Raw genomic sequence first — 14,024 nt, forward strand, 5'->3', positions numbered from 1 at the left:
AACTATCTACGGCAACGCATAAGCGACAAAATTACGCGCAACAATAATCAGTACATCCAGCGGGAGGAAGAGGAAAAACAAGTACATTTGACCGTCAGTGACTAGCTAATTCCCCGGCTAGCTACTGTGCAAAGGTCGGTTATGTCATTTTCAATTTGGGAACGCATATTGTTTAATTATAATTGTATCATCTTATATTTATTAGTCTTTGCGCATTTGGAAAGCCAGCTAACTCTGCTAGCCAGTCGTTGCTGATACCTCAACCATTTTGGAAATGCTACAAGCCGTTAGCATGAGCTAACTACTAGCTCTTAGCGCTCCGTTTTGGACGTGCTTGTGTTGTGTTACAGCTGTTAGCCAGTAGATGCTATGTATTACGGTGTACGTTAATAGTCTGTCTGCATAGTCTGTGCCCGTAGTAATGCGAAAAGAACACATAAAGCCATGTTACGCTGAATGTGGCTAGCCAAAAGCTCGTAAATGTCGAGTACCTGGTACTTTTTGATAATGTTTTTGATTTGTCACATTGATATTGGACAAACACAGCCCTTGTTTTGCAACGCGAGATTTACTATTTACATTGTGTAAGTAAGTTCACAGATAAAAATAAGTCACTAAATGCTTTACAATGAAATAAATATATTACATAATAAAAGAGACGTACACAATTTTACAATGGGTAAAAACATGGACACGAACACACATTGAAAGCCAGGTTGAATAAAATATACTTTTTAAAGAATAAACAGAATTTAAGCAATGTAAAGACAAGGGAGTGTGTCAAAATATCGATTTGGTGATATATCGTCGTCCTCGGGCAAAATGATAATCGATATGCCAGGCCAAATATTGATATTTTAATTATCAAATTACTATTTCTACAGATGAGAAATGGTAGCTGAAGTGACGTACATCATGACCTTCTGTGCATATCCATATTACCTATTAATATTACCTATTGTTATTGATAACATTTGTGTTGGGTAGAATTTAATTACATTTTCCGTGTCACAGTTTATTTTCACCTATCACCAACCTTGCAGTAGTATAGTGCAGCCTACAGCCGTGTTTGAGTTATTGTTGTTCACGTGTTAACTTCACACCCTACCCCTCACCAGCTGTCACATAACTTGAAATTCTCAGGCATAAGTATGTGACTGTATTCAACACGTGAAAGTCGCATGTAAAGTGACTCAGCAGTCGCTACAGTGTTTGGTTTTTCCCCTTACCCACCCACTAAAGGTTGTGGTCACAGCAGATCTACACAGGCAACTATTGCCAAATTAGCTTACACTAATACCATTCTCATATTACTGACTTACATAATATTTGCTCCACTTACTTTTGTGTTAAAACACCACTTCAACAACAGTTTTGAATAGGGCTGCAACTAATTGATTTTCATCATCGATTCATCTGCTGATTATTTTCTTGTTTATTTGATTAGCTGTTTAGTCCATGAAATGTAGGAAATTCAATCAGTGTTTCCCAAATCTCCCCAAAATGATGATGTTTTCAAATGTCTTGTTTTGTCCTACACCCTATTCAGCTGGTATTGCATGCACACAGGAACAAATGCTTTACTGCCCTGCAATTATAATGAAAGATGGAAACAACAATAAGATGTTTAGCTTCTCCACTTTACAGTCGAAGAACTCTATCACACTGACACTGGACAAGTTGAGGCAGGAAAAAAGTGTAAGAAACACGATTAAGTTTGGTGCCGTGACTTCATACTCATTTGAGGTGTGGTTACATCAGTGAACGCTTTTGTTGTCGCTCCTTGTTTGCACAATGAAAATCAAATGTGTTGAAATCCAAGGTCCTTGGACAAATCTTGGATGATGTCCAAGGTATAACTTTGAATTATTTTAACATTGAATCGACTACAATCAAACAAATACTCCAACAGCGTACAACTCAATGACAATAATCTACTAATTCGAATGTGTAATCTTCAAGCTCTACCTGAACTTATACATGGAATTGGTGCCTTTCCATGATTTAGAAAGCTCTGTTTTTGTCTACATGGTGCACACATAGCATTAAGAACAGTTTAGTCTGCAAGCTGTCACTCAGTGATAGTGAACTATAGGAAATTATAGGAAATGGGGTTAAATTGTACACTGAACAGGAAAGTGCTGAGTTGGGATTTGCATAATTTTTTCATAGACTCTCTCTCTCCCCCACCCCTCTCTCTCTTTTGCTCTCTCCTCCCACTGTTCTCCCTCTCTCTCTCTCCACATATTTCTGTTTCTGTCCCCCTCTCTCTTTTAGCCTCGCCAACACTCTTCTTGGGCTGTTGTACAGTCTTTGCTAAAACTGAAAGCTAATAACAGAACCTGAATAGGGCCCTTTCTTTCTTTAAGAAAAGACTGCTTTATTATTTTTCTGATTTAGATATTTTTTTGTGCACTTGTCTACTTTTTAGGTCACCTGGACTTTGATCACAATGGGGGTGAAAGACCGCCCTCAGTGCTACTTTGATGTGGAGCTCAACCGGGAGCCAGGTAAAAGAATTTTACGAAATCCCGTTTTTTTTTGGCATGTGAATTGGTTAGTTGCGTAAACAGCCTCACTTTACGTGGGTAAATGATGACTTTGAACTAATAGCATTGATAAAGATGTTTAAACGTATAGTACATAGTGTTGCTGGACTGGTAATTTTACAAACCATGTTTGTGCTGACTGGTTGTATTAAAGTCTAGATTTGCCTCGAGCTATTGAAAGGTTTCCATATGGTCTAAGCTTCACCACAGGCTCCATTTAATTATGTGTTGGAAAACAATTAAAAGTCTAAAACAGATTATTAAATAGTTATTCTTCATTGTGTCCTATTTTTTCCACCTTCCCTTTTGTTGAATTTTTTTTTGTAACACTTCTCTTACATATTTATCAAATTTTTGCACCTTTTTGTGTTTTCATCTTTTGCTAATATTCTTTCTTTTCTGTTTCCTAGTTGGGCGCATAGTCTATCAACTTTATTCAGATATTTGTCCCAGGACAAGCAAAAACTTTCTCTGTTTGTGCACTGGTAAGTACATTTTCAATCAAGAATATTTGTTGCTCAAATATTATGTTTTATTAGATCTTGTCTAAAAGGTTTTTGTCTCGGAAGTAGAACTGGCAACGTGTACCCACTACAATTTTCACAATTTGAAACTGTTCTCTCGCAGCTTGATTTTATAAAGATCCCAGAGGTTATTGCTGGCCTGTTTCACTCTCTTTTTTTTCTTTAATTTTTTATGTGCATTCAGTGCAATAACTGCTGTGAGTAGAGGGGGAATTGAATGGTTAAAGAACCAAAGTACCATTCTTCACACCCCCCTTTGGTCATTTAATACCACAAGGAAAGGAAGTGTGGCTGTTGTGTAAATGGTACATTGACAGATGGAGCCACAGGGTGGATAGAGGGGCGGTGGTCTGTCTCCCTTGGATATTTCATCCCACTGAGCGGAACACAGTGTTCTGTTATTGTGGTGGTCTGCCCTGAGATAGTCATAAATCAACAAACAGACGACAGATCAGTCCTCTCAATCATTTTTTACTCCACCTGGCTAGCAGGAATGTGAGGCTGGGAAGGGCAGATATGGGAGATGGTCTGGTTAGTCTGCTACTTTACCTTAACGGGCACACCATGTACACACACATAAAACATGATATCACCGTTACATACACAAGTCCACTTTGCAGAATGCATTCTCAAAGAAATGCAGGGAGGGCATCAGCTCTTTAAGAAACCAAACCCTTGGAAAAAGGCTGAAGTCAGTGAAGCAAAATGCTTGAAGATTAGCAACCCAACCTGCCCTTTTGAACAGTCCATCCTCTGTTTTTTGAAACTAACATTTAAGTAGATCAACACAGCAAATGAAATATCCGGTTTCATGTCTGTAACCCCAGGGGTAAGAGAAATCCATGGTGTAGCAGCTTTCCTATATACAGGCTGTAACTCCAGCGGAAGCTGTCTTAATGAATCTGGAGTCAAAAGCAATGCAATCTTTTTTTAAACGCCGTTTTCCCCTGTGGTTTCATGCACTTTCAGAATTGACACCATATACCACCACGTACATTCAAAACCAACACCCAAATACATCTAGTATATGTAAAGCAGTTTACAGAGTACAGCAGCCCTGTTGTACTCTGTGCATCCTGTTTTTTTTATTGAGAACTCAATATTAATATGTACAGTATCTAATTGCAGGTGAAAGGGGACTTGGAAAAGTCACAGGAAAAAAGCTGTGCTTCAAAGGCTCCACATTTCATAGAGTTGTAAAGAATTTCATGGTCCAGGGAGGCGACTTCGCTGAAGGTATTATTATTGATTATTAACATTTGACCAAGAGTGCCAGTCCACAGCTCCCCTTGTTGCTGTTTTACACAACAGTTCTTGCACAATAAATGCAGGTTTTTAAACAAAATCATTTTACTTCCTTTGCAGGAAATGGGAGAGGAGGAGAGTCCATATATGGGGGCTATTTTGAAGGTAATGAGGATATGACGTTTTGAGCATTTACATTGCCGATATGTTATGAATGTACATCTAAATGATTAAATACCTGCATGAGCATACTAGTGCATGTTGGTAACAGGTTTCATGTGATTTTTTTTTTTTTTCTTACATACATCTCCATTTGCCTTAAGAATTTCATTGTATAGTGCTGTCTTCTATTTAGTTACCGTAGTGGACTTTATTAAATCAGCATGGAGAGTAGGATTCTCTTTCCTGAAAGCTACGATCTTCCTGCCTAAAATTTTCAACATATTCTTTTATTTATAGAGTGGTCTTTTGCAAAATGAGAAGGTAAGAGATGAACACAGCTCAGTAACACCATGTCAACATTGTCCCCACCAACTTTCCTCAGTCAGGAAAATAAAATGAAAACAGCGCAAATGTTTGCAAAGGCTCAGATGCAAATTTGTAAGGAAGGATTTGCCTTTCACACGCCTGCCTGCCCTCAAAGACCTCCAAAGCATTTGGCTGCTCAAATTACATTTTATGTTACCTACGTGATATTTCTAGCCACAGTACCCTTGAAACGATCGCCATGACATGTAGTCAGGTAGAGTGAGACCATTTCTTTGCAAAATACTACCACAATGTTTAACATAATTAGCCTCACATCATGTATGTAGTTGTGTGTATATTCGGGCTAGATTTGCACATGCAAAGCTTTGCCTGTTTTATTTTAGATTGGAATAACTTTAATGTATTCAAGTAGCTCAGGGATATTGATGTTGTGTTAGTGGTTGATTGAAATCATCTCAGCATGTCGTCAAGTCTTTTGACTGTAAAATGGTGAACTAGCTTTAGATGGGTGATTTTTAATTGTAGTTGATGTGTAATTTATTTCACTGTCAGACACTAATAGTATATAGTTTTCCCCTTGGTCGTCTTCTCTTCTGCCTTTAATTCCTTAATTCTAACATTTCTTGGCCCCCCTTGTATTCACCATCATGGATATTTTATCTAAAGCTCCGGAATGATGAAAAATTGACCCTGATATGAAGGAAGGATGGATAATCTATCTCAAGTAGGTTTCTCACCAGAACACTTGTTGATATAAATGGCAGCCAATAGTTTCGTTTTTGGAACGTAGTTAGAATGATACAAAGTCTGGGTAAGCAGTTGAGACTGGTTGGTGAGGTTTGATGGATTAAAAAAAAAAAAAAAAAATACATCCCTGAAAGCTTTTTGTCACAACTCATCTGCAGACACACTGTGGGACTTAAATCTCTCTTTCTCTGCTCACAACAGACGAAAACTTCACTCTTAAACACGACAGAGCATTCCTGTTGTCGATGGCCAACCGTGGGAAGGACACGAATGGCTCACAGTTTTTCATGTGAGTAACCCTTCAACTGAGTGCCATTCATATCAAAGGTTTTTTTTTTTGCTGTCTGCCCCTTCTGTGTGAGTAGAATTTGTCACTGATTGTGATCAGCAAACTACCTCCTCTCTGTGTGCAGTTAGAAATCAAAGTGCAGCGAATCATGGATTCATTCTTTTTTACCTAAAAATGTGTTACATTTTTTTCTCTTGCCATTTTTGTGTAAAATTTACAGAAACTCTAGCATCCTGCTCTTCCAAGGTAATGTGTCTCCAAGGCTGTGATTCTCTCTCTCTCTGTGTCTCTCTCTCTCTCGCTCTCTCTCTCTTTCTCTCTCTTTCTCTCCCTCTCCTGACTGTATTTATCATTCAGTAGTTTTGTATATGCAAACATCCTGCTGAGTGTTTACTTTGGACATGTTGAAACTGGATTTATGTTACTCCTTTATCAAGTAAAAACAAGTTTCCACCATAAGTTGGAAATAAAAATGATGAGGTCTAATGGAGGAAATCTTTACACTCTGTCTTTTTGTGGGCCTGATATTATTCTGTGAATGCTCACACTCAGAGTGCCCACATTGTTGGATGTAAATCTGTTTTAATTGGATGTATTTCCTAAATTGATTATGAATGAAAAAATATTTTATATACATATTTATTTGACCTTATTTTGAGATGGTATAAAGCAGCACCCACATATTGTTGACATGAATTGTTTGTTTTCATTCTTTTCCTCCCTTTTCTCCCTTTCCATCACCCCAACTCTGCCACTGGTTGATCTTAATGGATTGCTGGATTTTCCACAAACAGCACAACCAAGATGGCACCACACCTCGATGGGTAAAATCCACTGTCACTTTGGCAGTGTTTATCGAAAATTATATTTCTAAAAATGTGTTAAAAAATAGAAACTTGTTAATAATAATCAGCCGATCTGCTTAATCTCAGTACAACCTGGTTGCCACATGATCAGATTTCATTTACTGATTTTTGAAAACAGCTTTGGCTCTGTAAACATGATTATGCCATTTATACCTTGAGGTAATCCCTTCAAATTTGGCGGATATATTTGTTTGGACTCAAGGATTGATTGAACTAGATTTGTCTTCTTTGGTAAATAATTATTTTGTATATTTGGAGTCTGGCCAGAAATTGATGGAAACTTAACTGGTTGCTGGAGGCAAACAGCTGTGAGGCAGTAATTGTAGTTTTTCCTGTTGAACTTTGTCAATTTAAACCACTTAACCCTCCTGCTGCCTTGTGTGGATCAGAATGACCAGGAGAGCAGGAGGAACATTAAACAGTTTTTTTTGTCTGTGCAGAGTCCATGTCGTGTTTGGTCTCGTCATCTCCGGCTTCGAAGTGATAAAGAAGATTGAGGGGCTGAAGACTGATTCAGCGAGCAGACCATATGCTGATGTGAGAGTGGTGGACTGTGGTCAGCTGATCACCAAGTCTGCAAATGATGGTAATTTCTCCCTTTAGACACTGATGTGTGTTTTTTAGGTGTAAAGATGGCTTTAGTCATTCAATTTTAAAGGCAAGACAAAACCACAAGCATGTTTATGTCTGAATACTCTCTGACCTCCCTGCCGTGTTTCTTTGGGAGCATTAACGTCATAGATTCTTACTAAGAAAGAAGTTTGTCTCAAACATTCTCATACAGGAGTATTTTAACAAGTCATTAAAATAATGGGCCCTTTTATGATGTCAGGCTTTAAATATACAGACAGTCCTTTCTTACAGGGACATTACGCTGTTGGTTTTCATCTTTTCATGAGATTTGTTAGTAGTTTAAATTTTACTGAGTTGGATTTTGACCTGCTACTGTATGAAATTTCTCATTCCAGTGTAATAGGAGTACAATGTATGTTATTCTTTCCTTTTCTACAAAAGCATACTACATGTCATCATTGTCCATTGATCTATACAGTAGCATATCCTTTATTAATTCCCTTTTTAGTGTATTTGTCTTATGTGTGGAACAGCATGTTTTGCCTGTGATAACTGGGTCATGTTTCGAGCTCATTCTGTAAAAGGTTGGCATTTGGATGCCAGTGTTTTCCCCCCACTGGCATTATATGGGCCGTGTAACCTGATCCCCTGTTTAATGAGGATCAGTGAGGTGATCTCTGGAGTTCAGCTGGCATGTGCTTACCTGATTCTGCCAGGCTGGGCTCTTATTGCCTCCAACATACCGAGAAGGTTGAAACAAAGCCTTTGTTGTCGTCATGCCACTCTGAAAATTGCTTCTTTTTTTTTTACTGTTGCATATTTTTGATGAAATAACATGCTTGTTGTCGTGTCCCTCACTTTAGTACTTGAAGGCAAGAGGAAAAGAACTTCTCATTCTGCCGACTCATCCTTCAACTCGTGTCACTCGTCATCCCAGTTTTCCTCTTCGGTTGAATCTGAAAGTGAAACCGATGAAAAGTACAAACATCACAAGCGCAAGAGACATGCAAAGAGTAAACGTTCGAAAAAGAGAAGGAAGGTATCGAAGAAGAAAGTCAGAGTTCTGCATTTCAGTGAAAGGTTGTGATTTTTATCGTATATCGTGTAAATACAAGTTCTGACATGAGAGACTTGGTTAGTTCTGGTTAACAAACTAATGCTTTACATTGTATTGTGTGGTTCCTGATCTGACAGCTCTGTGGATGGACAGATGCCAGAGGCAGAGAATGAAGTGGAAGAAGAGAAGGAGCCTGGTGGAAAGAGAGAGAAGCCTGTAGTCCGATTAGAAGAGATCCCACCAGTGCCAGAAAACCGTTTTCTTCTGCGACGAGACATGCCATCGCAGGAGGACAAAACAGAGATGTTCGTCTTCATTTACACACTGTTTTACCGCGCTTATTTGTTTGCCTTGGACTTGGATTTGTTAACACTTAAGATTTTGTTTTAAAATTTGGTCTTTTGTAGAGCTGAGAACGTAGAATCATCTGTTTTGGCGGACCAGAAACCAGCTGTGTCCAAGTCTGGACGCAAGATCAAAGGCAGAGGGACAATGGTAAGCTCACCACATCTTAGTCCAGAGACTTTTCAGCTTGTGACATCGTTGTTCTGCAAACTAAACAAAATACTTCTGGCCATTTGTTAACATCTGTGAAGGAAAGACTGTGACCTTATTTCCTGCCACATGATAACTAGATGTAACATGTTCTGCAGAGATATCACACTCCCACAAGATCCAAGTCCCGCTCTGCGTCTGTGGAAGAACATGGAAGCAGTGAAACTCCACCACACTGGAAGGAAGAGATGAAAAGAACTAAAGTTTATCAACCACCAAGCGTAGAGAGATGGAGCAAAGGCGACAAGTATGACTTATTGTTTTCTTCACAACTCACAATATCTTTTTGGTTTCTTCATGCGTCTTTTGACTTAACAGATTGAATGACCATTCTTCAAGCAGATGGGATGACAGAGGCGACTTTGCATGGTCCCGAACTCCGTCTGCAGAAGGCGCTTCAGACCACAGCTCGGAGAAGTCTAGCCTGCACCAGAAGAAGAAGGAGAAGAAGAAAGCCAAACACAAGAAGAAGGCCAAAAAACGGAAACATAGCAAGAAAAAGAGCTCCAAGAACAAACCACAGGAGACAGACTTTTCCCAGGGTGAAAGGCCAGTGTCTCCCAGATGTTCTTGTTCTCTGACTCATTCCTCTTCAAGTCAGCACTATTCATCAGCTCGGAAGAGGCGCCGATCCTCATTGTCTTCAAGGTATTCAAGATCCTACTCTAGATCCTACACTTCTAGTCGATCCAGGTCTCGGAGAGGGTGTCATTCACGATCCAGAAGCCTCTCTAGATCTAGAAGTCGATCCCGGTCCAGGTCTTCGTCCTATTCCAGGTCGAGGTCAAGTTCCAGGTACAGGTCCAGGTCCAGGACTCTTTCTCCATCAAGAAAGAGAAGTTCATCTAGATCCTCAAGAAAGAAGAAAACCAGCAACACCAAACCAGATACAATGACCCATGTCACTGAAAAGCTTCCTGACAGCAAAGTCACACCTGTCTCCAGACCCACAGCTGCCCCACCTCCAGAAAATGTACCTGTGATCCCGCTAAGCGACAGTCCTCCTCCATCACGCTGGAAGCCTGGTCAGAAGCCGTGGAAGCCCTCCTACTTCCACATTCAAGAAATGAAAGCTAAAATGGCTACCAGTGCTCTGTCGTCTACAGGACAAGTAGTTGATAGTGTTACAGACAAACCTCAATCTTCAATTACAACAAATTCTCTGCCAGAAGATTCTGAAAACCCCAGCGCAAGCAAAGCTGTGGTCCGCTCACGCAGCCGATCCTCCAGGAGCAAGTCCTACAGCCGATCATACAGTCGTTCCCGAAGTAGAAGTTACAGTAGGTCCAGGTCCAGGACTCCTCATCAGTATCACAGCAGGTCATCTTCCTACAGCAGGTCAGACTCTGAAAACTCCCAGAACACCAGGGGGAAAGAGAAGAATTCACTAGTCAAGGAATGGAAAGAATATTATAACTCTCTGAAAAGAATAAAACATTTAGATAAGTACATTTCACACGGCAGTAGTCAGGATCCTCATTCTGGATCGGGGAACAGGGCAGGCAGTGAGCAGAGTCTTGATATCAATGTCTCCAGGAGAGGTTCATCTTTGGAGAAAGGGGACTCACAAGAAAAAGAGTCAAACCTCTACAGCTCGGTGCCAGTCGAGAGTTTAAATGACAAGTCTGAATGGGATAGTGACAGTGATAAATTGAGCCAAAATAACAGTAACGCTTTATTGAAAAAGCAGACGCAAACTGCTCCTCCCAGTGACGTTCCTGACAAGAAGTTTTTTGCTAGTTGGAACTCAGAGAGCGACTCTGAAAATATGACAGCAAGGGCATTAGCCATATCTGAAAAAGAAGAAGGGGAGGCCAGTTCAGAATCGGAGTGCAACACTTGCAGAAAGATGCCAGAGGCCTCCATGACCTTAGTGCAAACGATTGCTGCATCTAGTTCTTCAGAGGAAGGTCCTGAAAAGGCCTCGGCACCAGAGAAGCGCAAGAGCAAGAAGAAAAGTAAACGCAAACATAAACGTAAGAGGAGAAGTGGGAACAAGACCTCCTCCCACCATCACAGGAAGGGCAAAGGAAAGAGATCCAAGAGGAAACATCAGAAGCTGAAGGAGACTTTTCTCTGGCAACCGCCTCTCGAGTTTGGGGAGGAGGAAGAGGAGGAGGAGTCTAAAAAGGAGAAAAACCATCCTATTAGAGGTGAAAAAGAAAGACCTGGTGTGAATGATGGGGACCAAAGTGTTGTCTCTTTAAACAAAAATCCAAGTAGTGAAGAAGACAAAGGGCAACACAGGACAAAGGAATGTAATAAAAATCCCAAACAAACTGATCCTCACCAGTCGTCCAGTAATAATGCTAATAGTGCTAGTTGTCCTAGTATCAAAGAGCAAGAGCCTTTAGATGACATGGACATTTGTACTCCAGAGCATGACGTTGAAATTGAAGAACTTTTAGTTACAAGCGGTTCTTTTGAAAACACGCGTGAAGCGATGATAAAATCTACCTCAAAGTCTTCAGATGTAGCAAATAAATCTAGTGCCTTTCCTCAAAGCAAAGACGGGTCTGCCGTCACCTCCGCGGCAACAGCCCGTGGTCTTCAAGATGAAGCAGCGACCAGCAAATCTACCAGCGCTGTGATAAACTTTAAATGGAGACCTCTGAAAGGAATGTCAGGTGTACAAAACATGCCAGCTGTCACTGCGAAAAACATCCACATTCAACAGAAGCAGAATGCCAACGCACAGGGGGTAAGAATGGAGATAAAAAGCAAAAGCCGGGTCAGGCCTGGGTCTCTGTTCGACGAGGTGCGAAAGACAGCGCGGCTGAACCAAAGACCGAGGAACCAGGAGAGCTCCAGCGAGGAAAAGTCTCCTTCGGAGGGAAGCACCAGGGGAGCGTCTCACACTCGCTCCTTGAAGAAGTCCAGAAAGTCTCGCTCCGTCTCCAGTCATCGGTCTCGCTCCAGAGGGTGGTCACACTCCTCCAGCAGGTCCAGCTCCAGCTACTCATCCAGGTCAGTCTGAAGGCACCATCGTTAAATGTTTATATGCTGGAGAGACCTCTTGGATGTAGATCCACATGCAGTTGTTTTTAAAGTCATCTGTGATAGAGTCTTAGCTTGAACAGGGTGTCAACACGTTCTTTCAGGAGTCGTAGCAGGAGTAGGAGGAGACGTGGAAGAGGACGTTCCCGCAGCAGTACATACCGGAGTTACAGGAGTCACAGGTGAAACATCACACACTCATTCCAGAGAATCCCAAAGGTTTCGCACTAAAGGCAGAAAGTAAAGAAGAAACCTATGAGCTTGTTCTATATTTTACATTTCAGATATGCAATCCTAAAGAAAAGTTCATAAACGTTTATATGAAGTGTTAATTATTAATCGTTATTGTTTGGCGTGGTCTTTCAAGTTTCAAACCTTTTTTTCCCCCTCTCTCTCCTTCTGTCAGTCGGACGTACAGTAGAAGTCATTCCAGAAGTCACTCGTACAATCGCCATCGGAGATCCAGGTCTGTAGATAAAGCTCCTTTTTTGTCCTGACTCACAATTAGAAATATTCATTTATTTGGGTAATTTAATACACACTTAAGCATAGTTGATATCACATGTATTCAAATTGGGTTTTTAAGACTAAAGCAAACCTAGCAGAGATATTTGTACACCTGTCAATGTAGGATTTCAACCTTAGTGCCAATGCAGCATTTGCAGCATATAGTATTTTTTAAATGTAAATGTTGATCTGTGTTTCCCAGACCTTAAAATTGTGATGTTTTTAACTGTGTTGTTTTGTCCACAAAATTATTTAAAAAACAAAAAAAATTTAATAAGCTAAAAAGAATCAGAGAAATTGCTTTTATTATTACAAAAAACACTCAGACCATTTAACCCTTCTGTGACCATCCTGTTCACAGATTTGGCATTCGCACTTCTCATTACTGTAACTCCTAGACCGTTTGTGATATCTAGAAAAATTCAAAAACTATATGACTGGCGAGGGAATGTCCAAGGTGTGACCTTGCCTTTTGGAATGCAGATAAATAGAGCTTTGCACCCATACACTTGTCATTACGGTGGCCCCTCAGGACTTCCACAGAATGACCAGCGCGTCACACGTTTGTGACGTCAGCTTCTCCGTACTGTAATTCCTAAACGGTTGAATAACTGCCGGATATTGAAAAACCTGATTATCATGATGGTCATAAGAGAGTTAAACGGTTTAATATTGCGTTGTATGTGATTGCAGGTCAGACTCCTATGACAGTTACTCCAGTCGGAGTCGTAGTGCGAGCAGGAGACGAGGGCACAGACGCAGTGACAGCTACAGGAGTTCAGACCACCGGTCCCGGTAAGATTGTGTTCTCTGGTCAGCCGTGGCCGACTTTTACTTAAATCACTGCTTTTCAGCAGGAAAACAGGAGACGCTTGATGGAGAAATGCATCTTCTTCACTTCGTCTGAAGGTTTCTATGTTTAATCTCTGTAATGTCGCCCACCGCAGGTCGTACCTGTCCTCCAGTCGCAGTTCTTCCAGGCGTCGGAGCCACAGTCGTAGCAGACGCTACAGCTGAGCCTCGTGCAGTCTGTGAGCTTAACACACAAAATCTGGATGCTGTACACAAACTATATCAATTACAGACCAGCAACTACTGCTCCTAGAGTAAGTGTTACATAACAGTACATTTTCCCTGTGTACGCTGATATGACCAGCTTTAAAAAAAAAAAGAAAATAGTTGAATGTTATTGAATGTAAATAAATAAAAAAGAAACATTCTTGACAAGCAACACATGGGTCAAAGCAGCCACTCAAGAAAAAATAGTGTAGGTGGAAACCATAGCTCCTTACAAATAATATTAAAAATAAAAATGTAAATATTTTATATTATTGTACATATGTGTACTCATTTTCTAATTTTGATTTTTATTCACTGAAGTGTGCAAATGTGTTTGAATGTGACTAAGCCTTTGAGCTGTGATGTGTTTATGAGTTTAAGGTCAGTAAGTTTAAAAAAAAAACAAAAAACAAAATGGGAAAACAAAGTTTTTGTTGCATTTTCAAACTTCAAATTTCTCAGTTCCCTTTTGTTACCGTAACGTGAATGTTAAAAGCGACTAAAAGTATGTTTTATTCAAACAGTTAAGAATGTTTATACTGAATAAAATTCCACCACAAACTGTAA

General features: G+C 40.2%; 1 protein-coding gene across 7 annotated transcripts; it reads left to right on the forward strand.

Annotated features, from left to right (window-relative positions):
* Window positions 1–18: 18 nt before the first annotated feature.
* nktr (natural killer cell triggering receptor) lies at window positions 19–14,024 on the forward strand. 7 transcript variants are annotated; one of them, XM_058623554.1, is made up of 17 exons: window positions 19–134; window positions 2,432–2,510; window positions 2,960–3,034; window positions 4,202–4,309; window positions 4,439–4,483; window positions 5,756–5,843; window positions 6,638–6,667; window positions 7,150–7,295; window positions 8,146–8,362; window positions 8,477–8,644; window positions 8,747–8,834; window positions 8,993–9,141; window positions 9,213–11,861; window positions 11,996–12,073; window positions 12,298–12,357; window positions 13,092–13,193; window positions 13,346–14,024. In XM_058623554.1, the coding sequence occupies exons 2-17, from the start codon at window positions 2,453–2,455 to the stop codon at window positions 13,413–13,415; spliced, it is 4,131 nt and encodes a 1,376-aa protein (XP_058479537.1). In that variant the 5' UTR covers window positions 19–134; window positions 2,432–2,452; the 3' UTR covers window positions 13,416–14,024. The 7 variants fall into 7 exon arrangements, with proteins under 7 accessions (XP_058479537.1, XP_058479545.1, XP_058479590.1 ...); XM_058623562.1 differs by having other exon boundaries at window positions 9,237–11,861; XM_058623607.1 differs by lacking the exons at window positions 19–134; window positions 2,432–2,510; window positions 2,960–3,034 and adding an exon at window positions 4,778–4,801 and having other exon boundaries at window positions 4,213–4,309; window positions 6,064–6,667.

The sequence above is a fragment of the Solea solea genome, chromosome 1 (assembly GCF_958295425.1).
Source record: "Solea solea chromosome 1, fSolSol10.1, whole genome shotgun sequence".
NCBI lineage: Eukaryota > Metazoa > Chordata > Actinopteri > Pleuronectiformes > Soleidae > Solea > Solea solea.